General features: G+C 40.6%; 1 protein-coding gene across 1 annotated transcript in view; it reads right to left on the minus strand.

Annotated features, from left to right (window-relative positions):
- AVEN (apoptosis and caspase activation inhibitor) overlaps positions 1-25341 on the minus strand; it is a 197796-nt gene that overhangs the window by 141181 nt on the left and 31274 nt on the right. Inside the window, exon 3 of the mRNA XM_042943129.1 lies at positions 3605-3782. Coding sequence (XP_042799063.1) covers positions 3605-3782 — 178 coding nt within the window. The remainder of the gene's footprint in view (positions 1-3604; positions 3783-25341) is intronic.

Consider the following 25341-nt stretch of genomic DNA (forward strand, 5'->3'; position numbering starts at 1 on the left):
CAAAGATTCACTGTTGAGACGTAAATCCTACTGGGTGAGTAACAACACATTAAGCTAGAGGTACTCTTAGCAAAAGGTCCATCTCAAAATGGCATTTGAGAATTGGAGCAGAGGTGTATGCACCACACAGCTGATTCTAGAATAAAAAAGGATGCATAAAGAACAGTTCAAAGTTCAGAGAAATGAAGTCTGTCATCTGTCGCAGGGACAACAAGGGCCATCCTTCAGGGCATGTGGCAGACACAGATATGCAGGAGAAAAACAAATGAGCAACTATAGGTTGCAAACTGGAGGAAAAGGGGGAAATTTTATTTTAGGACTTAACCTGAAACCTAAAATCACCAACTTTTAAATGTTCAGAGGCTAAGACCACCACCATTGGTTATTCAACAAGCAGACTCAATAATCAGCTCTACCACACCCAAAACCTTTTAATTTCTCAGAAAAAGGATCTTCAAATTCTATTGGCAACCACTGCCATTATGTCTAACATTCAAGGAAAACAAGAAATTAGACTTTGACTTTACTGAAGGTAGTTAATTAAGCTTCTATGGACAAAAAATTCTGATACATACTAATTCTAGGCACACGGTTACTCATTGAGCAGAACTAAAACCAGCACCCAATTTGGGATAAGATGTTGACAGCATCAAATTAGGCACTGTTGCATCTAACTATTCTTGCACGGGATACTAAGAGAAATAGTATTCCTAATGTTAGACAGAACCATGATAGACTAGGATTCAAATCCACATCTGTTCAACTTAGGGGTCTGTGCTCCTTATATTCAACAACACTGACAAAGGAAAGACTGTAACATCATCAACTGAACTTAAATGTCCAATGTTAAGATAATCAAATTTTCAAAGTTGATAAGTTATTTCTAATTTGGGTTACTTTGGTAGTTAGTAAAGAAATTATATACTAAATACATCTTTAATATATATATTTAGTATATATAAATATATTTAGTATATATGTATTTAGTATATATATATATATATTTTTTATATATTTTATATATATTTATATATGTATATATATTATGATCACAGAATGTACTCCATCTCTCAAAAGTAAACTAATATAGCCCTACTCCTACAATGAAGAAAGCATGGCAGCTCTTCTCAGGCTTATGACATGGTGAAAAGAAAATGATCCATCAGCAGCACAGTGGGGAAAAGCTAGAAGCACATGTCAGAAGATGGGACAATTGTGATCTCCCGAGAAACCAATCACACATAAACAAGCTACTTGGAAAGAAATCAGTAAGCAAAGACAGACTACAAGAAAAATACATAGGAGAGCCAAATCATGCCAGGCTTTAAGTTATAAATAAAATGCTAACATAAACAGTCAAAATCATAAGCCACTGGGCATAGCCGCCGGGTTAGACTAGAACTGTGAAACGCCTTCCGACATTCAGGCAGTATCTTTCACTTCCCAGATACTGTCCTAGTAACCGAGTATACTTTTAATTCAATTAAAACCAGGTAGTCCACACTGCACTACTTCCATTCCACCCCCTCCCCCCGTCCTTTAGCAGAACAGCTAACACAAATTAAAACTAAGCAGCCCACCTTTTACCTTTCTCTCACCTTGAAGAAAGGTGCTTATAAACCTGCAAGGGGCCAAAATGCAGGTGACAAGAGGGCAGTACTCATCTGACTGGCAAAAAGAGGAGTCAATGGCCCCTAAACAGTCAATGAGTTGGATGCCGTCAGCAAACCTCTCCTGAGAGGGTGACACTGTGGGGAGCGTACAACAGAAGGACACCAGTCTGAACCTCGCTCTGCTGACCCACACTCACCCTACTCTCTCCACGTGTTAATTTTTTTCTACTCAAGAGGTTTATTCTATTAAGCTCAAAGAGAATTCATCACTTTATGATTCTTAGTCTGGCATGGGCATTCAAGAATATAGGCAAGATGAGAAAAAAGAAAGGTGGAACTCAACAGCAACGTAAAAGTTGGAGGCAAGAGGGAATTCAAAGCAAATTGTCTGAAAATATTATTTTCATTTTATTTCTCTGCTTCTCAATTCTTTATATTTTTTTAACCTGGCAATATTATGCTGTTTGTTGTTGTCGAGGTCATTGTAGACTCACATACAAATTTAAGAAATAATACAGAGAGGGGCGCCTGGGTGGCTCAGTCAGTTGAGCGTCCGACTTCAGCTCAGGTCATGATCTCGCAGCTTGTGAGTTTGAGCCCTGCGTCGGGCTCTGTGCTGCCAGCTCGGAGCCTGGAGCCTGCTTCAGATTCTGTGTCTCCCTCTCTCTCTGCCCCTTTCCCACTCATGCTCTATCTCTCTCTGTCTCTCAAAAATGAATAAAGTTAAAAAAAAAATTTTTTTAAAAAGAAACACACAGAGATCTCCCATGTACTTGGCCCAGTTTCCCCCAAAGATAACAGTTTGCGAAACTGTATTATAATATCACAACCGGAAATACGGACATACTGACATTGATATAAGCACCAATCCTCTTCAGATTTCCTCAGTTTTATTTGTAGTCACTCATGTGCATGTGTATTAAGTTCTAAACAATGTTACCATTTGTGTAGGTCTGTCTACCTACTACCACAAGACAAAAGATTGTACCAGCACTATAAAGAACCTTCACGTTGCCGTTTTATAACCGCATCCACTTCCCACCCTCCCATCCCAAACCCCTGAAAACCACTAATCCATCCTCCTTTCGTCCTTCCAATTCTCACGCCACACTCTAGTAGAGAGCAGCCATCTCTCCAGCCAGCTCTGTTGCATCACTCTCTGTAACTACTCTCCTACTCCACCTTCACACTGCTGCACATCGCTCAGGGTAGAGTCAATCTTAAAACAACAGCTGGGCATAGAAGGAATGAGCATTTCACCTTATTGATAGAGAAGACTGTCCAAAAACAAAACAGAAAAGTTTTCGTGTTCAGGTACACAGGACTCTAATACGTGCATATCCACGAATATGCATATTCCTGGCTATAAAAGGGAAAAGAACACATACTCTAGAAGCTTGGTAAAGCTTTGTATAAACATAAGCATTGATTCCTCTGATATCAAAGAAAACACTTCTGTTTTCGGACTACCCAACTTAGAGGGGCATGGTTCAGCATTTTCATTTCTATAAAGCCTTTTATCCATTTCAACCAGGCCTTAAGTCCTTCTACATCAGTACATGGAATCCCTGGCTTCCACTTAATGAAACATCTTTTTTCCTTGCAAACCATTAGACACACTGTCCTTTACTTGAATTTAAAACCCAAAGGACAAAAGGATGAATTGCTAGTTACTAAAATGCAGCTTTATGGGGCGCCTGGGCGGCTCAGTCGGTTGAGCATCCAACTTCTGCTCAGGTCATGATCTCGCAGTTCATGAGTTCGAGCCCTGCGTTGGGCTCTGTGCTGACAGCTCAGAGCCTGGAGCCTGCTTCAGATTCTGTGTCTCCCTCTCTCTCTGCCCCTGACCCATTCGCGTTCTGTCTCTGTCTCTCTCAAAAATAAATAAACAATAAAAAAAAATTTTTAATGCAGCTTTAAAGGGAATATAAATAAGAGGTTTATGCAACTTTCAGAGCACTAAACCATAGGCAAGCAACCGGAATTCATACCTGCAGAGCTGAGGAGGACACTGAAGTCCGTCCCCCGTTGTGATTCTCCACTTTCATTATTGACCTCTTTTTCAATATCTTGATATCGATCCCAGTTAGAGACTATCTTTCTTTTAGAATAATTTCCCTGTTCCTCATTCTCTTCTCCAAAGGTCTCTGCATCACTGTCATCTTCAACCTGCAATCATTACAAACAAATCAATACACAGGCAGTGGAAATTTCAACCATAACAGCCTTAGCAGTAAAGTAAAACAAAACAAAAAATAGTATACAAGTATCATGACAAAGAGCATTTTATAGATCAAGCTGAGGATACAAAATTATATTTCAAAAGGACCCCAATGTACCACGGTCCTGAATTCATTTTCAGGGTAAATTTTTCCTTTCACTTTGCAAAGGAAATCTGGCAAGTTCCTGTCTAAAAATTTGTGTAACTGATAGGGCTAATGCCTACTACCCCAATGTATCCTTTCCCATTAGTTGTTTCATCTTATTGAAACAATCAAGGCTATACAGGTCTTTTTTTTTTTTTTTTAGGCTTATTTTTATTTATTTTGAGAGAGGTATTTATTTTGGGAGGGCAGACAGAGAGGGGGAGAGTCCCAAGCAGGTTCCACACTGTCAGCACAGAGCCCAGTGAGTGGCTCGAACTCACAAACCATGAAATGACCTGAGCTGAAATCAAGAGCCAGATGCTCAACGGACTGAGCCACCCAGGCACCCCAAGGCTATATGAGTCTTAAACTTAGAGGACTTTAGGATAGAAATCAACCATTTCCACTTACAGATTTTACAAACACAGTAAATAAGTTTTGTAAGTTTTAAATGGGACCTCTGCTCAGGTGCATTCAAGAGTACAACTTCCAGTCTTGAGTATTAAAAAAAGAGCATGCAGAAAAATACAGAAGTTGAGGAATTATAAAAGATGAAGGGCCTAGTTTCTTCAACAAATAATTTTCAAGGGAAAAAATGCTGGGGGAGGAGGGAGATACCTACAGATTGAAAGAGCTTAATGGACACATAACCATTTGTAATGTCAGAAACTTATTTTTTCTAAAGAGACGAAGCTTTTACTATTCTTTAAGTGAATTTACTTATTTTGAGAGACAGAGAGACAGAGAATCCCAAGCAGGCTCCACACTGTCAGTGCAGAGTCTGATGCAGGGTTCGAACCCACAAACTGTGAGATTATGACCTGAGCTGAAATCCAGAGTCAGACACTTAACCAATTGAGCCACGGAGGCTCCCAGGAGCTTATTTGAAGTCAGATTCTAACAATATAACTATAGATAAAAATCACTTATGAGACAGGGAAATGTGAATGACTGGATATTTGATTATATTGAAGGAATACAATTATTTCATATATTTATTGTTTGCAGTGATACCATACCATGTTTTTTTTTAATGTTCTTATTTTTTAGGAAAAAACATTGACTATTTATAGATGAAAAGACAAGAATGTGGGATTTCCTTCAAAATAATGGGTGGAGGGGCACCTGGGTGGCTCAGTCGGTTGAGCATCCGACTTTGGCTCAGGTCATGATCTCATGGTTTGTGAGTTCAAGACCCACGTCAGGCTCTGTGCTGTCGGCTCGGAGCCTGGACCCTGCTTCAATTCTGTGTCTCCCTCTCTCTCTGCCCCTTCCCCGCTCATGACCTGTCCCTCTCTCTCAAAAATGGATAAACGTTTTTAAAAAATTTAAAAAAATAATAATGGGTGGAGAGGAATGGTGGGTACAGAGGAAATAAGCTGGGCACAATTGATAATTATATAATCCTATCTACTTTTGTATGTATTTGAAATTGTCCTATTATAATAAAAAATTAAACTTTAAACAAGAAAGATGCATGTAGAATCTAAAGTCATGGTTCAAAGAAGCATCCCAAAGATTATAAAATCCTCATCAAGAAAAACCTTGTGAAATATATTATAACAATCTACCTGTAGATAGCTTTCGTTAACACAAAAATGAGGCATGTGCACTGCAGAAAAGTAAGAGGAGAGACAAGCAAAGAGATAAATAAAAACCCCACATTCCTATCACTGGAGAGTAGGAGTTCCACTATTAACACCTTAGAAAGACATCTAGAAGTATATGCGCTATTTATATATACATTTTTTTGTAACAAGAATTTTTTCATCAAAATTCTGTATCCCTCCATCTCAGAAAATATCATTTCATATAACATCCAGACTATTTCCAAATTTGTCTGACTCCAAAAATTTGCTTTAGAGCTGGTTTTGTCCAAGCTGGTATCCTACTCAAGATCATGCCCTGTATCTCACTGTCCCTTAAATCCCTTTGATTCTAGTTCCATCTCTATCTTTAAGACATTGATTTATTGAAGAGACCAGTACACGTAGGGTGCAGAAGGACCCATCCTTTATTCGGCTGCTTCCTTGCGGTATGGTTTATGGAAATAATGGATTAAAAAAAAAAAGCCCTAAAAATCTGAATAGCCCAATGGGGTCAAGTTAAATATTTTTTAGTTAAAATACAGCATAGATGGTGCTCTGAACCTTATGTTACACCACATGAAAGGACAGGTGATAAATGTCTGACCCAACATAAGTAATGCTAAGATTACCCAACGAGTTTGGACGAAGTCTGATCCACCCACTGTACACATAGGTTTTCCCCCCTTCCATCTAGGAACTCGACTGCGTGGTATTATTTTGTCCACTACAAATTTCTAATTCCCCAAACAGATTTAACGCTAGTCAGTAATTCTCACCTGGATCAAATTTAGTAAGCTTTCATGCAAGGATACAGTATTGACCTTTCAAGATTACTCACAGCCCTCAAATATCATCAGAAGCCTCCTTGATGGCACAAAGAGATGGCAAACTACATCATAATCTAGGGATTGCAAAGATGCCCTGAAACCTCCAGAACCTGCCATTCCTGAGAAATTCTCAGAACTAAAAGATGGTAGCAGATTCAAGGTATGTGCTTGAGTAAGATCTCCTGTTTAGATAATAAATACCAGGAAGGTTCTAAAGAAAACAGCTTCATAACTGATGAGAACTGGGGAGGACTGAACTAGAGCTGAAAATACTAGCAGGGTTTAATCTGGGAAAATCCAATTTTCCTTTGTTGGTCCACTGGGTACACAGAGTTCAGAAAGACTTATCCAGTTAGCACAAAACTTGTGAACATCGCCCTAATACATGGCAAAAATGTAAGCCTGGGCAGAGTAATTAGCTTGATGCTAAAGAGGATGATGATCTGAAACACCTGAGGAACTACTAACAGTGACATAAGCCCTGAAACGGGAGGCAGGGGACCTAGGAAAAATGAACGGCCCTGCCCTCACCATCATTTAGTATTTACAACGTGTGTATAATAGGCTGGGGCCTCCAACAGCTAAATGACTCACCAATCCCCAACTTCCAAGAATCACTGAATAATGATCTCATTACCCCCCGACCCAACTGCAGAGATGAGAAGAGGTGTCATTAGCCTCCATCACAAGAGGGTAGTAAAGAGTAATAAAGCTTAGAAGACATCTGATGTAACTTAGAGAAAGGTGTACCTTCAAAACTCCCATAGATTTTATGTTTGGTTCATTTTGCAACAATCTGGGCCAAAACATGCAAAATCTCAAGACAGAAGAAACAGAACAAACAGGAAAATACTGATGAAAGCGATGTGAAAACTATAAAGCCATCATTATTATGTTAACAACATCATTACAAAATTAGTAAGCTAATTTTGTATACTGAAATATAAGATCCTGATGAAAAAGATTAAAGAAGACACAAATGGAAAGATACACTATATCACAGATTAAAAGACTGTTGTTAAAAATATCCATACTACCAAAAGCAATCTACAGATTCAATGCAATCCCTATCAAAATTCCAATGACATTTTCCACAGAAATAAAACAAACAATCTGAAAATTTGTATGGAACCACAAAGGACCTTGAATAGCCAAAGCAATCTTAAGAAAGAACAACAAAGCTGGAGGCATCCTGCTTCCTGGTATCAAACTGTATTACAAAGCTATAGTAATCAAAACAGTATGGTAATGGCATAAAAACAGACATATAGATCAATGAAACAGAATAGAGAGCCCTGAAATAAACCCATACATATATGGTCATTTATGACAAACAGTACACCATGGGGAAAGGACAGTCTCTTCAATAAATGGTGCTGGGAAAACTGGACAGCTGCATGCAAAAGAATGAAACTAGACCACTTTCTTATCCTTACACAAAAGTCAACTCAAAATGGATTCAATACTTGAGGGGGCATTCACTTTCAAGTGTCCCCTCTCTGTAAAGAGAGCTTTCCTACTATTCTTCCTTTCTAATTCTAATAAATTCTAATAAACTTTGGCCTGCTGCTGCTCAAAAAAAAAAAAAAAAAAAAGTGGAATAAATACTTGAGTGTAAGACCTGAAACCATAAAACTTCTAGAAGAAAAATATAGGTGGTAAGCTCCTTGACATCAGTCTAGGCAATTTTTTGGATTAGACACCAAAGCAAAGGCAACAGAACAAAAGTAAACCAGTGAGAATACATCAAACTAAAAAGCCTCTGTACAGCAAAGGAGACCATCAACAGAATGAAAAGGCATCAACATCATTTATCAACAGGGAAATGCAAATCAAAACTACAATGAGATATCACCTCACACCTGTCAGAATGGCTAGAATCAACAATACAAGAAACAACAAGTGTTGGGGCGGATGTGGAGAAAAAGGAGCCCTCATGCACTATTGGTGGAAATGCAAACTGGTGCAGCTACTCTAGAAAACATGGCAAAAAAATTAAAAATAGAACTACCCTACAATCCAACAATCACACTTCTGGATATTTACCCAAAAAATACACAAATATTAATTCAAAGGGATACATGCACCTCTGTGTTTATCGCAGCATTATTTACAATAGTCAAATTATGGAAGCAGCCCAAGTGTCCATCAATAGAGAAATACATAAATATGTGGTGTATGTGTGTATGCCTATATCTAAATATAAATATAGGTAAATTAGATATAGCTGTAGATATAGATAGATATAGATACAGATGATGGAATATTACTCAGCCATAAAAAGGAATGAAATCTTGCCATTTGCAATGACATGGATGGAGCTAGAAAGTATTATGCTAAGTGAAATAAGCCAGTCAGAGAAAAAAAAATACCATACAATTTCACTCATATGTGGAATTTAGGAAACAAAAAAATGAGCAGAGGAAAAAAAATAAGACAGAGAGAGAGACAAACCAATAAACACATGCCTAGCCATAGAGAACAAACTGATGGTTACCAGAGGTGACATGGATGAGGGATGGGGGAAATAGGTGATGGGGATTAAAGAGTACACTTCTCATGATGAGCACTGAGCGATGTATAAAATTATTGAATCACCGTATTGTACACCTGAAACTAATATAACACTGTATGTTAACTATACTGGAATTAAAATTAAAAACTTAATTGAAAAATGAGAAAGCAACTTACGGAATAGGAGAAAATATTTACAAATCGTATCTAATACAGCCTCTCCTCCCATAACTGACTTTAAAAGCAATTTAAAACAATATGTGCTTAATTATGTTTCCATATGTTATGGGCCCAACAATATATTTGCCAATAATAGCACAAAGGAGGTGGGTGGGAGCAAAACTGTATTGCAGTAAGGACAGGACTTTGTACAGGAACACGAATATCAGAAACAAATGTACAAAACTAGCAATAGGAAATAAGAAGCTAATATAACAAAAGTTATAAATACATGCTTATGCTTCTTCTTTCTTCTCTCATTCTTTAAAAGGTAAAATTATAGGGGCATCTGGGTGGCTCAGTCAGGTGAGCATCCGACTTCGGCTCAAGTCATGATCTCACAGTTCATGGATTCATGCCCTGTATCAGGCTCTCTGCTTACCATACATGCAGCAAACACTGACTGAATTAACGAGGGGAATTGTTCAACATTAATAGGTAGAGGCATCAATACCCCACTTTCGATGATGGATAGAAGAACGAGAAAAAAGGTACCATATGCACAACGGAGTCAATAAAAGCTTTACTCACCGCAGCTATACTGCTATTTAATTTACAACTATAATTTACATTAAATTACAATATGCTTAATTTAACTGGACTGAGCAGTATGTTTGGGCAACGCTGTTTTTTAAATATCCTCTTACCTTTTCTTTCAAAAGGGCGACCATTGGCCAAGAGAATATTTAAAGATTATCTTTATTATGAAGAGCCCTTGGATAAGCCAATAAAACTTGGGAAGTTACTAGCAACACATAACAACAAGAGCCTATGGAAAGCCTTTTATACTTAGGATTCTTTTTGTAAAAAAAAAATAAATAAATGTTTATCTATCTTTGAGAGACAGAGAGAGACAGACCATGAGTGGGGAGGGAGCAAAGAGAGGGAGACACAGAATCCGAAGCAGGCTCCAGGCTCTGAGCTGTCAGTACAGAGCCTGATGTGGGGCTTGAACTCACGAACTGCAAGATCATGACCTGAGCCGAAGTCTGCACTTAAGCAACTGGGCCACCCAGGCGCCCCAGAAACCTAACTTTTGAAGGTCCTTATTTTACTTTCTGCTGGAGTAAGGGATATGGAAATGGCTTTCCTAATAAGGAGGTTGAACACAGTCAATCACACATTTTTCAACTACCTCCTATGTTTCTCACAAGATGTAATTATATCATAAAAGGCAACAGGATAGAAAGATATACAAGAGAAAATTTAAGGAAACTCTTGAACAGAAAGTCACTGGGAACTGATTTCAATAATTAGGTAATAATGTCAAATATATTCAACCAAAAATGTTACAATGTATAAAATTGGAAAATTATATTAATTCACCTTAACTTTAAAATTTTTAAATGTTACCAAGCTTTAAAATAGATTACTTAAAAGTCTAATTGCCAACTTTTATATTTATGACCCTATTAAGGTCATTTGTTTTATCTTCTATACTCATTTTGTGAAACAGCTGATGCTTCACCACTTTAAATATTCTTAACAACAGAAAAATGTATAAATCATAATTGAAGAGTTCACTGACAGCTTTTGGTATTAGAGAAGTGTGCTAGCAAAAATAATTTTTCTGTAGGGGCGCCTGGGTGGCTCAGTCGGTTAGGCGTCCAACTTCGGCTCAGGTCACAATCTTACAGTCCGTGAGTTTGAGCCCTGCGTCAGGCTCTGTGCTGACAGCTCACAGCCTGGAACCTGCTTCAGATTCTGTGTCTCCCACTCTCTCTGCCCCTCCCCTGCTCATGCTCTGTCTCTCTCTCAAAAACAAAATAAAAACATTAAATTTTTTCAATAATAATTTTATGTAGTATTTCAAGAAGCCAAATTTCAGCTAAAAATTAAATTAAAAAAACATATATATATATATACTATATAACTAGTATACAAGTAAACTAATAAGTTTGTCGTTGTGTATTACATAAAAATATGCATTAGAGCATGATCATACTTGAAAAAAAAAACAATAAATGCAATATGGCACATATATCTACATTACCTATCGAGCCCAGAACAATGTTCACAGTATTTGAGCTCCAAAATTCTCTAGCCCAGTATGAATGGAGACAAAGTCATCCAGACCATAATCAAATTCAGGTGTTTCTCTAACAAGAGAATTATCTACAGCTTCTTTTCTTGTCCTTCCTTGTGATCAGTATATGGGAAGGAAGAGGAGACAGAGGAATCTGAGAACAGAAAAAGTGGTACCCCCATCCTCAAAACAGCTACTCAGTGACACTTCTACCAGGCCTCTTCACTCATCCCCAGTCCTTATCTTTCTTTCTCCAAGTCCTTGTATCTTATCTTTCTCACCTGTGTTATTTTGTTTCGGAGAGTTGGCTAAAAAGAGGAGACACAGAAAGGAAATTACCATTTGCCGGCAGTCCATAGAAGGGCTAGACTATGGGATAGCACAAAGACCCTGAGAGTTTATGCTGCCTTAATTTAAGGGTAGTTTGGAAATTAGACTGCAGTAACTTTCATTGGACTAAATGGCAATTTTAAACTATACTTAGTGAAGGTCCCTTTACGAGGTCCTTGTGGAAAGGTGAGGTAAGTGGCAATAGAATCAGTTTCATTTTATCTGCTTTACAACTTGAACTTCATGTAAGAATTCAGACTAAAAAAGGTTTTAAAAACGACCAAATTACTCAACCTTGCAAGTCCCAACCTCCAGGTAAAATTCTGTGAATTAGGTCAATGTCAACAACGTTTCTAGTAAAGAAGGTACCAAATGGAACCATAAAGACCGTCTGCTTCTCGGTGTGGTTCTGATCTAAGAAAAAAGTCAGCATTTTGCTCTGCCAATCTATTGACACGCACAATAGAGAGACGTACGATAACCAGAGATACAACTAAGAGGCCTTCAAGCAAAAACTTTTCTTTGTTAAATCATTTAATTAAAAGATTTTGTATACACGAAATTATCTGGGGTGCCTGGGTGGCTCAGTCAGTTAAGCATCTGAGTCTTGATTTCGGCTCAGGTCATGCTCCCAGGGTTGTGGGATCAAGCCCTGTATCTCAAAGCCTGTTTAGGATTCTCTCTCTCTCTCTCTCTCTGCCCGTCTCCTATGCGCGCACACACGCGCGCGCGCGCGCGCGCGCGCGCGCGCACACACACACACACACACACACACACACACACACACACACACACCAATGTTGATAGGAGGGCTGCATGTAGACTCTGAGCATTCCTGGGCAAGCTTAGTGTACAAACCACACTCAACTTGACCACAGCCCCTGACAGTTCACTTTCTCTTAAGGGGGCAAGTGATACATCAGGGACATGTGCCTCTGCCCCATCTTCCCTGGGATTTCACTGCCTGGGCTTAATGCTGGAAATGGCCAGATTTTCTTTTGACGGCCTCAGTTAAATTTCCACTCCTCTCGTCCACCAGCACAGGACTGGTTTCCTTGGTTACTGAGGTTTTAACACCATCACCTTCCACTTTCCAGAAAACTCACAGACCATTAAATGGCTGTTGGTTATTTGGCCGACTTTAAAACACTCCCCAAACTCACAAGTCACCAGAGGGAGAGAACTCAATTAACAGGGAAACAATTATTGAACAGGAAGGAACCTGAGTAGCCCAGGTCCACCCTCTGCCCTCAAGTGAGATGTGGAAATCACACTGGGCCAGTCTACCCTATGCCAGAGACTGCGATAATGTCTTCTACCCAAATTAACCATATTGCATCCTTCATGAGCACAAACGTCCAATTCCTTAAACATTATTGCTTACTCTACATTTCTTAAATGCCAGTAATCTTTTTTAGTTATACTCAAAATGAACTTGCTGAGAGAGACTAAGCCTGTGCCACCTCCTCCACACCATAAATTTTGAAAATAAAATTAAAAATTAAAAAGCACCTTTATTTTTAGTTCCTTCTCTGGACACATTTCTTTCTATAAATATAATTTTTGTTTATTTATTTATTTTGAGAGAGAGAGAGAACATGCACGCAAAGGAGGGGGAGAGACAGAGAGACAGAGGGACAGAATTCCAAGCAGGCTGCGCGCTCATCCCATAGCCCAACGCAGGGCTCGATCTCATACTGTGAGATCATGACCTGAGCTGAGATCAGGAGTTGGACGCTAAACCAACAGGCCACCCAGGCTCCCCTCCTTAAATGGCACTGATCTTTCATCTGTCTGTCCTACAATATATGTGAAGGGGACAGGACTGCTTTTGTTCCCTGCTAACATTCCTACACTGTTGCCAAGATTTCTTCAGCAACTAATTCTTGAGTAGCTACAGAGTGTCAGTCACCAGTTCAGGTACTGAGGAGTACAAAAACAAACAAGACAAGGCCCCTCACCTTATGAAGCCAGAGTCCTAAGAACAAACAGAGAAGCAAACATATACTTTAAAAAGTGTGATATGTGTGCATGTGCATTCATAAGATGTCACAGGAGCACAGGAAAAGCACCAGCAATGGAGAGAGAGAGGGAGGGTATCTGTGAGCCAGAGATAAGGAGGAAGATAGCATTTCGAGTTGAGGGAATATATCATTCAGCTCTAGCCATGGGCATGGGACCTGAGATCAGCCTAGCGAAACAGGAGCTGCCATCTCCTGCTGGAAGGCAGCTCCCAGGCTCCCAAGAGAGTGAGCAAAGGACATGCTTATAACCAGGGGATGGCAGCTGTTCAAAACAAAACCCAGGGAGGTCACCGGGAAGATGGTAGCCATAGTGGCATGGTTTTTTAGTCTTCCCAATTTCCCCATAAAAAACACACACAGAGCAATTTAGGACGGCATGATCAAAACTCCAGGGAACACACCCACAAAAGCCTAGGGGGTGAGCTATCTCCACAAAGCCCCCAACATGGGCAAGAATCTCAAGAATTAGGATAGGATAGGAACACAGTAAGAATCATAAGTCCTGAATGGTACCAGCACCTAGGAGAGGAAGCAGAGGGAGTCAGCAGGGCACCTGACAGACCTGAGCATCCCAAAACAAAGAGCAGGTGCTCGTGAAGTGGGCAAGGCCCACTGAGAGCAGCTGCCAGAAATGTTGGGTCTTAGGCACACCGACAGCTATCAGGTACAGGAAGTTCACGGAAAAGCTTGAAGGGGCAAGTACGTCTGGACCCCACAAACTCTCAGAAGTAACTGGGCAAAGCTCCTCACAGGACACAACTCCACTCTGAAGAGAAATTGCCGGAGGCAGAATCCAAACCATGCAGAACAGAGACAGTGAAGACAGGCGGGGATAAAAAGGCGAGATTAGGGGAGGGGTGTAGAGTGAGGAGGCAGGGACTCACTGCAAGTGAAAAGGTCCATATTTTGGCACTTTAAAATAACAGAAGAGGGTGCCCCAGAGCCATGAACCTTGAAAATTATCCTTAAGAGTGTCCCTCTTTTACAAGCTTGGGATAACGGATTCCACATGAAAATCACAAACAATAAAGGACCGTGGTCAAATCCCATAAAAAGTTGTCATTATAAGGACAAAGATACTAAGGACAGGAGCATTTATATAATAAATAATTATATAAAAACAAACCACCCAAAATTCCTTATTGTAATACAATTTCACTGTTTTAAGTATGTAACTAGAAATCCCACCATAGGTTTTGATGGGCAAAGGATTTTTTTTTTCTTACGTTAATTTATTTTGAGAGATAGCAAGGAGCAGGGAAGGGGCAGAGACAGAGAGGGAGAGAGAGAATCCCAAGCAAGTTCTGAGCTGTCAGCACAGAGCCGGACTCAGGGCTCGATCCCATGAGCCATGAGATCATGACCTGAGCCAAAGTCAGATGTTTAACCGACTGAGCCACCCAGGCACCCCTAGGAGTGAAGGATGAAAGAACAAAAGAACGAAAGAACGAAAGAACGAAAGAACGAAAGAGATTTCCAGTCTCAGTCTTGATCAGACAGACTTCGACACATGAAGAAGAAAAAAAAAAAAAAAAAAAAAAGGAAGGTTGAAGAGAATCTGAGAACAGAGGAAAAACAGAAACCAACCCACAAAGCAGTTGTTAGTAACAACCCACAGAATCCTTCACTCCATCCTTTCCCTTCTCCAGGTTCTTATCTTGTCCTCATCGGTGTTATTTTGTCTCAGAGGCATGAAAAAGTCATTCCCATTTGTTACCAGAATCGAGAATCGGGGTCAGAACAACTCTTCTCTCCATTCCCAGCTCCTCAGATGCCCTTAACTCCCCTTCAAACAATACACCTTCACATCTCAACAGTAACCTTTACATGGACACAAAACTGGGGAAATTTTTCTGTTTCCTAGCTTTTTGTCAGATTGAAGTTCACGGTGCTGTCAGATCAACACGACTTTTTTTTTTTTTTGTTAACTTCTGTAAGAAACTCAACATAATAAAAACAGGCACTGAGTTCAGCTCTGATGGGCATTTGCATATCCATCTCATACGGTCACTTCTCTCCTCAGTAACCTGCTTGTGGCAGTCCGTTTGCTCTCACAGGTTTCCCCTCTTTTCCTTCGTAGGATACTTGGGTCAAAAGTATCTCAGCCAGATTTCTCTCTTGAGCTGTGAAATGTAACCAAATCTTTTGTAAGATTTTTTTTAAGTTTATTTATTTTGAGAGACAGAGACAGAGAGCGTGAGCAGGGGAGGGGTAGAGAGAGAGAGTGAGAGAAAGAATCCCACATGGGCTCCATGCCATCGGCACAGAGCACCATGAGGGCTCAAACACATGAAGTGGGAGATCATAACCTGAGCCGAATTCAAGAGTCAGACGCTTAACGGACTGAGCCACCCAGGTGCCCCTAAAATATTTCTAACAGGAGTTTTTGATCCAGCCAAGACACTTTTCTCCATCAAACCTGCAAATCCACTATCATCTAAAGCTGAGTGTCTCCACGTGCTTGAATGCTATACAGCCTGTAAGGATGAACGATGGAAATACTTAAAGAATTCCCTCCTCTTGTGAGCTGCTTCATTTCTTTAAAAAAATGGCTATTTTGACAGACAAAACACTTGTTTCTTCTTTATACTGAGTTCTAAACCACCAACTTCTAAATAATCTCCCAAATTCACCTCCTTGGTCCATTTGTTAACATCAAAAAGCAGACAATGTATGCTCAGCTTGCCCTATAAACGAGACAAAGTTACCACCACCACATGCCACTTGCTTTTGTTTTTAATTTTTTTGATGTTTATGTATTTTTGAGAGACAGAGACAGAGCGTGAGCAGGGGAGGGGCAGAGAGAGGGAGACACAGAATCTGAAACAGTCTCCAGGCTCTGAGCTGTCAGCACAGAACCCAACACAGGGCTCAAACTCACCAACTGTGAGATCATGACCTGAGCTGAAGTCAGACGCTTAACCAACTGAGCCACCCAGGGGCCCCGGCCACATGCCACTTTCAACACCATGGAGATACATACCGTCTTTCTGTCTAAAAAGTTAAGCAGCTTCCTCAAAGAAGTCCCTTCTCACCAGCTATTTTGGGACGTTTACAACTGAAGTTTTTTCATGCAATGTTCCTGTTACCATGTAGCTACCAATTGTAATAGGTCAATCATCAAGGTAAGTGACCTCAGTAAGCCTCATTCAAAAGTTCTAAAAGGACTGGAAGTTCGGCTACCTGACCACTATTTACTCTAGCAACACTTACAAAGATTGTGTTGTCATATGCAATTCTTTCGCTTGCTATTTACTTCATCTAATACACACAACAGAGTCGATAGATTCTTTTTTTTTTTTTTTCCTTAAGAAATTCAGTCTTTCCGGGGCGCCTGGGTGGCTCAGTCAGTTAAGCGTCTGACTTCAGCTCAGGTCATGATCTCGCCGTCTGTGAGTTCGAGCCCCACGTCGGGCTCTGTTCTGACTTCTCAGAGCCTGGAGCCTGTTTTGGATTCTGTGTCTCCCTCTCTCTCTGACTCTCCCCCATTCATGCTCTCTCTCTGCCTCAAAAATAAATAAACATTAAAAAAAAAAAAGAAATTCGGTCTTTTAAGTTTTATTTAGTTTCTGTAGTAATCTCTACACCCAACACAGGACTCCAACCCATGACGCCAAGATCAAGAGTCACACGTTCTTCCAACCGAGTCAGTCCAGTGCCTCTCAGGTCAACAGATTCTTGATTTTTTTTAAAAAATGAAATCATCTGGGGTGCCTGCATGGCTCATTCTGTTGAGCATCTGACTCTTGATTTGGACTCAGGTCATGATCTAGCAGTTCATGAAATCAAGCCCCTCAAGAAGCCTGCTTGGGATTCCCTCCCCCTTGCTCTCTGTCTCTACTCCCCCCCCCCCCCAAATAAATAAATAAACTTAAAAAAAAAAACAGAAATCATCTAGTCTTTTTCTATGCCTCCAAATAGAGGTTTTACTACTAGACAATGTCTTTTTCTACCTTTAAAATAGAACTTCTTTCTAATACCTTTGCATGCTTGCTCTATGACGTCAATCTATGGAGGCAAATGGAAAATTTGGTTGAAACAATACTATCTCTCTCAAAGTATTGTGTAGATCATCTGGTTTAAGCCCGGAGGCTTTAAGAGAGGAGAGAAGGTTCAGAAAAGGACTTGTCCAAGGTCTCACTTAACAGCAAAAGCAGAATCACAATCTGCCTAGAATGCAACCCAGTGCTTTTGCAAACATGTCTCCTGACTAAGCAAAATCTTAGTAAAATAAATGATTCTCTATAATGTTTTAAGTTTCTTCATTTCTAAAGCCTTTGTGAAGGTTCTATTCAAAACTCCTGACTACCATTAGAAAAAAACAATGACACTGTTTAAATGGCAAAAGAAATACAGCAAGCCAGCGATCAATGATTCCAGAATCATCCTCTGATGTGTGAAGCTACCTTTCTTACCTCAATAGCACTCTCTTGATCTCTCAAAACTTCATTCTCATTCATTTATCTTAATTTCAAGGAAGTCCTGGAAGATAGGCTATGACCTTATACGTAATTATATATACACAGATGAAATACAGTTGAAACAGGTCATGTACCCACTCCAAAAATTTAGCATCCATACGAAAAAGCAAATCTCTGACACAAAAGCTTATTCAACTGCAACCGATTCATACTCGTCATTTAAAACAGCAAGGTTCACAGAATGAGGAAATGGCTTGATAGTAAGAAGTCACTTACAGTGAAAAGCAATAAATATGGCCAGAGATTGGGAGGAGAGGGACACACATAGTCATTAACAATAAAAAAAAGACAGAATTTGAAAAGAGTTGATGAGCATTTGCAAAAATTATCGCAAGTACCTTAGAGCAAAACGAAAACAGAAGAGGATGTCAACTCGTGATAAATTGGTAAAATGTGAAAAAAGGAAACTGTACAAAACAGGTGCGATCTAAACCTTAATCTATGCTTAATTAAAAGATTAATGCCACCATCTGGCAGAAAACCCTTCTCCTACCACCTCACAACTCAGTCAAATGGACTGCCAATCTCACTACTGCTTCATTAGTGACGGATCTAAGATACAGATGTGCAGCTAGAAATTTGTGTGCCTACACTGAAGTTTCACACATTACAGCATTCAGGTCCCTTGACCAAATTACAATCTTCTCCCTCCTTGTGACAAAAAAGCTCGGAGTTTAACTGACTAGGTCAAATTTCAGAAGATACAAGACCTAATCTCCACGTAACTTTCATCATCCTGTCTTTAGACAAGGGCCAAACTCAAGCCCTAACCAGTAAAAGCTGTTGGATTTGCCAATTCACATTAGAGAACAATGGATCTACCAGAATTCCCTCCTTTTTTAAGCATGTGGTTCACGTGAGACCGACCACATACACAGACTGACCAAAGGATGAGGAATGACGCCACTAGACCAACCGTCTGTCAAGCCTTGTTTTGTACATGTGGTTGACCTGACACTCCTGAAATAATGCGTGTGCTTCCCCTTCTCTAGCCTTCTACCATTTGAAGCTCCTCCTTTGAATTTCTCCTCCTTTTCACTTCTTCCCTTAGGAATTGTGCAAAATGCCCAACACTTCTTTTCCGGGGACTGGTCGGATTTTTCTGTGTGTTGAGCTCTTTTCTTTATTTTCAAGAGCACTTGCACACAACCACATGAACACGAAGAGAAAAGTCAGAAGGCACTCACAGCACTCCTGTGAGCAGGCTCCCTGGAAAGAGAAGCCAACAGAAATCAAATGACAGCTACTGCAAAAATTGTATTTAGAGATTTCAAGTGCAAACATTTTGCAGGTGGAATAAGATGGCATTGTTTGCAAAGAAGATGAGTGCACATATTAATCGTGAAACGTACTTTTGCCACACAATGCATGACATTTGAAAGGCGCTTGGCTGGCACACTCTTTTCTGGCTACACCGCGTGGTCTTGTGCCTCCGCCATCAAGGGAATGACATCATGGCTACACACGAGCAAAAACTCCTTCCGGTCCACGCTACTTTAGAGAAATTGAGAAACAAGAGAAAGAAAATGCGCTTTTCACAGGCAGACAGATTCGACAGACCATTTCTCCCGTGTCAGGACAGAATTCTTCAATCTGCATTTCCCTTCTGCAGCTCTTCTCAAGTGTGACCTTTAAGAGGCTCTTCCGACATTGGGGAGGCAAAAACTTTAATTAAAAGAAAGGGCAGCAAAGAGACCTAAGGAAGGAAGAAGGCTTTTTTACCTTGCATTAGACAAAGGTGGATTTTCTCAAAGCTCCCAACTGCCAGGACAAAATGCAAATCCCAGGATCAGGATTATATCGAGCACACAAGCTAAGGGCCTTGAAGCAGGGACACGGCACGGTGGGCCTAACTGACCACACGCTGGTGAAACTCCCTCGGAGCTGGCAACACTAACATCACATGTGCCCTATCTGTTATACAAGTGTGACACTACTTACCTCCCTTCTAGAAGTTTAAAGCAACCCCTCATTGCACCTTCTTGAGATCCCCCACCACATCATCCAATACTCTTTTGTGGAGGAAGCACAAATTAAATTTTAGTATTGCTTTTTTCTAACAAGGAGGCCTGCGGATTTAAAACCGTAATCGAAACCTTCAAGGGGAATAAACTTGAAAAAGCTAAAGCTTATTAGGACCCGGGCTCTAGTTGTGGCAGAGTGAAAACGCTGTGCGTCCCTGTATAGCATTCACACAATTTGTGGTGCTTCACACAAGAAGGTTCATCTGCCTGCAAACAGCAGCCCCACTGGGATTTCTGTGGAGGCAACACTGAGTAGATTCAAGTCATGTGAAATTCAGAGCCCTTGCCTCCAAGTGACGCACCATCATTATCACAACTTTGACAAGGGGAGAAAAAAAGAAAATGTCTAGAGTGTGATATATCATTAAGATAGTTCTGAATGGGCTACGTCTCAGAGACAGCCCTAGGGAATAAAAAGGGACACGATGAGGGCCCTGAGAAACAGAGGGTCTGTCCCAAAGAAAATGTCACAATCACCAGCAAGATAAACCTTGCTTCCTTCAATACAACCCCAAGACCAGTCTTCAGGCTTTATTCACAGCAATTCGGTGTATTAAGGGAAAAAAGAATAAGGGAAACTGTTTTTATTCTTCTAAGGGTCCTGAAGCCCCTCACAGAGCAGCAAGAGTGAGATTCTATAAGAACGGGGTCCTGATCCAGATGCGTAGATTCCATTAGCTCAAGCACAGAACTCGCTTGAAAAAAGAAATCCTATATTTACAACTCTGCTGAGCAGACAGGCTCTCTCTTTCAGCTCTGTGGAGGGCTGAAGACCTACTTCCTCACTGACAAAAGATTTCACATGAAAAATAATAGTCCTCTTGGTCTGGAGTACTTATCTTTTTAAGATTTGACAAAAATTTTAAGTAGGTGGCTCTTCAGCAATTATTTCCTTTTTTCCATTTCCACAGGGTAAAATACAAAGTTCTATGAATTTAGATAAATGTAGTCACGTAGGGGCACCTGGGTGACTCAGTCCGTTAAGCTGACTCTTGATTTTGGCTCAGATCATAACCTCATGGTTTGTGGGATCGAGTCTTGTGCTGGGCTCTGTGCTGTCAGCGCAGAGCCTGCTTGGGATTCTCTCTCTTCCTGTCTCTCCACCCCTCCACCTGAGTGAGCACACACATTCTCTCTTGCTCTCTCCCAAAATAAATAAGCTTTTAAAAAAATGTAGTCATGTAACCACCACCACAATCAAGACATAGAACAGTCCCATCACCCCCAAAATTTTCCATCAGGCCAACTCTCCAAGACTTCCTTCACTGAAAGTACATTCATAGTAGACCCATCCTTGTGGATGACACTGGTTCATGCCGTTTTATTGCTAAGTTGAGACACATCTTATAATGTACCACAGTTTGAGTATCCATCCGTTCACCAGTTCCAGAATTTGGGTGGTCGTTTCTAGCCTTTGGCAATGATAAAAAAGCCACCACAAGCATTCACAAACCTGAATTTTCATTTCTTTTCAGTAAATAATACCTAAGAGTGGAACTGCCACATCATATAAGGGCATGTCTAACTTGATAAGAAGCTGCTGGGATTTGGTACCGCCATTTTTCTAAGCCATGCTAATAGTCATACAGCAATTTCTCGTTGTGGTTTTAGTTTGCGTTTCCCTAAAGACAAATGTTGTTGAACACCCTGGTGCCAGTTCCTTCCCATTGATATATCTTCTTTAGCGAGCTGTCTAAATCTTTTCCCCATTTAATGGATTATTTCTTATTGGGTTTTGGGAATGCTATATATTTTCTGGATACAAGTCCTTTGTTGGATATGTGACTTGAACATATTTGTCCCAGTCTGTGGTGTTTTTGTTTTTGTTTTATTGAGTAGAATTTATTCCTTAGGTAGTTTGCATTCAGTTTTGCTGTGAGCCTCAAAGTCCAGAGATCGCCCACATATCCTCTATGTGGTTTATCTTTTCATGAAAAGTCCAAATTTATCAATTTTTTTTTAATTTTGCAGATCATGTTTTTGGTACTATATCTAATAATTTTTTGCCTAATCCAAGGTCACATTTTCTATTTGTCTCCTAGAAGAATAGCTATTCATTCCAAGACAGTTTAACTCATGGGACATGTGTTAACTGCTTCAAAGTCTCTATCTCATAATCCCAGGATCTGGATCATCCTGTGGTTAGCGTTTGTGGACTGTCTTTTGTCTCAAGAAATGGTCACATTTTTCTGGATTATTGTGAAATTTTAAACGCAGAATAACATCCTGAATATGAAGTTGTGCAGACAATGGGTCCTGTTACAAATCCTCTGGAGAGCATTAGGATTTTGTTTGTTCCTTTTTATCAGACAACCAATCTGCTTAGGCTCAGATGGGCCATGGTTCCAATGTCACCCCAGTGCTCAAGGCTTTTGCTCCCCCATGTGCAGCTCAGGGTGAGTCCCAGCTTCAGGTCAGTCCGGACACAGAGAAGACCCTCCCCCCCCCCTTCCAGCTCTTTCCTCTTAGGAGTCTCCCAATCTGCTGGCCCAGAGGTGGGATTTCTCTTGGGGTCCTAGCTGCCCACATTGCTCCTCTAAGGGCAAAGCAGAGAGAGAAAAAAAGGGAAATAAAAACGGGCATTCTCTTACATGTTTTGGACCACAGGGGCCCCTTATCCTGGTTCCCCTGACCAGAACAAAAGGATTTCCAAAGGCATTTTAGGTGCCAGCACCACCAGCCACGTGAGCTCCCCCAAGGGGTCTGCTCCAGGATTCAAAAGGAGGGAGAGACACGTATACACTTTCCAGCCTACATTTCCCTACTCTTCTGGCAGGAAAGATCAGATTTTTTCTTGGATTTTAGCGCCCTCTGCACATCTGCTGCAGCTCTGAGAGCCTCTGGCTCATGGCCAAAGAGAAAAGAAAAATGAGAAATTCACCCCACTGGTCCCCAGCATAGGTGGTTTCTCCCCCGCTTTCACTCCCTTCCCAATTTGTCAATTTTTCTTTACTTTCCCGAGTCCTCAGGTAATCAATCTGTCCATAGTTTTCCATCGCAATGCACAGGAGAAACAAGACCTAGTGGGCTGACTTCACCTCGGTCCTGTCCTCCAGTAACTTCCATTTCCCGTTACCTGCTAAGGCAGCACCTCTCTTCCCATTTCGCGTTCCAGCAGCTTCCACGCCTTAGCTGAGGCACTAGCTCGCCTCTCACCTTCTGCTTGAGGGTATAGTCAGCATGGAGAAAATCCGATCCCTGATTCTCATAAAACCAGGACGTACAGTGCACATGTTTTATCCTGGTCTTAGCTGTCACTCTTTATTTCATATCCTTACAAAAGACATGGGAGCCTGGGTGGCTCAGTTGGTTAAGCGTCCGATTCTTGACTTCGGCTCAGGTCATGATTTCACGGTTCACGGGTTTGAGCCCCCAGTAGGGTTCTGTGCTGACAGTGCAGAGCCTGCTTGGGATTCTCTCTCTCCCTCTCTCTGCTCCTCCCACTTGCAGGCGTTCATTCTCCCACTCTCTCTCTCTCTCAAAAAAACAGACTTAAAAAAAAGACAGAGGGAAAGAAAAAACCTACCTGACCTCTGGCACACTGTCCTCTCCTAGTTCCTGCTCGCTGGAAGCCTCAGTCTCTTGTCTTCCTTCCCAACCACACCAGGCTTAAGAAGCCAGGTGGGAGGTTCACTATTTATTGTAAACAGCTGCTCATCAGGTATGCCGATAGGGACCAAGAAAAACTAACCTACACAGGTTCAGGCTGTTAAGGGCATCAAAGAAAGAATGTGTGTCAGAGGCTTCTTTCTTTGGCAGACATTTAAACTCATTCTGGCTCTTTTCACTGGTGGCAAACTAGAGGACTATATCCAGAGAGGAACCCAGTGACTGGGTTTAGTTTCAGATACACAGCTAAACCTAGCTCCCCTGCACTGCTTTGAGCTGTAATAGGAAAATCAAAGCTGCTAACAGAAAATGAATGTGGATGTTTCCAGAATGTTGGAAGTAATGCCATGCTTAAACACAAAATCCACTCCTCAGTCACATAACAAATATCTCTGAAAAACCTACACTACACCAGGCACTGTTTCATGTACATAGAATACAGAGGTAAACAAGACAAATTCCCTGCCCTCATGGAGTCATCACACAACAACAAAATGAATATACAATGTTACACAAATATAAAACACAGTTGTTTCGGGTAGTAACAAATACTATACAGATAAAGTACGATAAGGGGTTGGAGAACAATGAGAGCACTATCTGATATAGAAGAGTCAGGAAAATCTCTTCAGAGATAACATTTAAGCAGAGAACCTGAACGGATAAGGGAGTAAACCATGTCAGGATGTGGGGATAGAAAGGCAGAATGTTCCAGGCAGCAGGTGCACAAGCCCTCAGGAGAGAACAATCCTGCCCCACCCAAGGATCAGAAATAAAGCCAATGTCATTATACTGGCTATGCTGGATTGAACTTGGAGGAAAGAGTGTAGTAATGAGGCCTAAGAAGTAAGCAGGCATCAGATCATGAAGGGCCTTACATGGCATGGTAAGGAATTTGGATTTTATCCTAAATGTGATGGGAAAGCAGACCTATAGAGATGTGAACAATGCAAGGTTTAATCTAACCATCCTTCTCACCCTCACTCTCAACCAAAAAAATTACTTTCAGACTCAGAGCTAAACCGAATGTTCCAATCCACTTCACAATCAGTCTTTTTTTTTTTTTTTTTAATCCTAGTTAACATATAGTGTAATAATGGTTTCAGGAGAATTTAGTGATTCATCACTTACATATAATACAGAGTGCTCATCCCAATAAGGGCCTTCCTTAATGCCTATCCCTCATTTAGCCCATCCCCCAACCCAACACACTTAATAGTCTTAACAGATCACAAAGTTAATACAAAATCACATCACAACCTTAAAGACGAATGAAGCACACTTAATCCATCCCCAAAACAATACTCATATATCATAAATACCTTCAAATGCCAAATCACTTCTTTTCTACTAAAGAAAAGAAACTGAAAGACTACATTAAGCTTTTGAACTTGTGTTTTTATTATAAAACTCTTCAAACACAGTACACTAAATCCCCAAGTACCCATAACCCAGCTTCAACAACTGCACATAATTTGCCAGTCTTGATTTTATCTATCACGCCCTGCTTCCTCAAATACACACATGTGTACACACACACTTTTTAGTGTATTTTTTTCTGGATTTAAAAAAATTTTTTTAATGTTTATTTATCTTAGAGAGAGAGAGAGAGAGAGAGAAACAGAACACAAGCAGGGGAGGTGTAGAGAGAGAGGGAGACACAGAATCCGAAGCAGGCTCCAGGCTCTGAGCTGTCAGCACAGAGCCCGACGCGGGGCT

Source organism: Panthera leo, chromosome B3 (assembly GCF_018350215.1).
Source record: "Panthera leo isolate Ple1 chromosome B3, P.leo_Ple1_pat1.1, whole genome shotgun sequence".
Lineage (NCBI taxonomy): Eukaryota > Metazoa > Chordata > Mammalia > Carnivora > Felidae > Panthera > Panthera leo.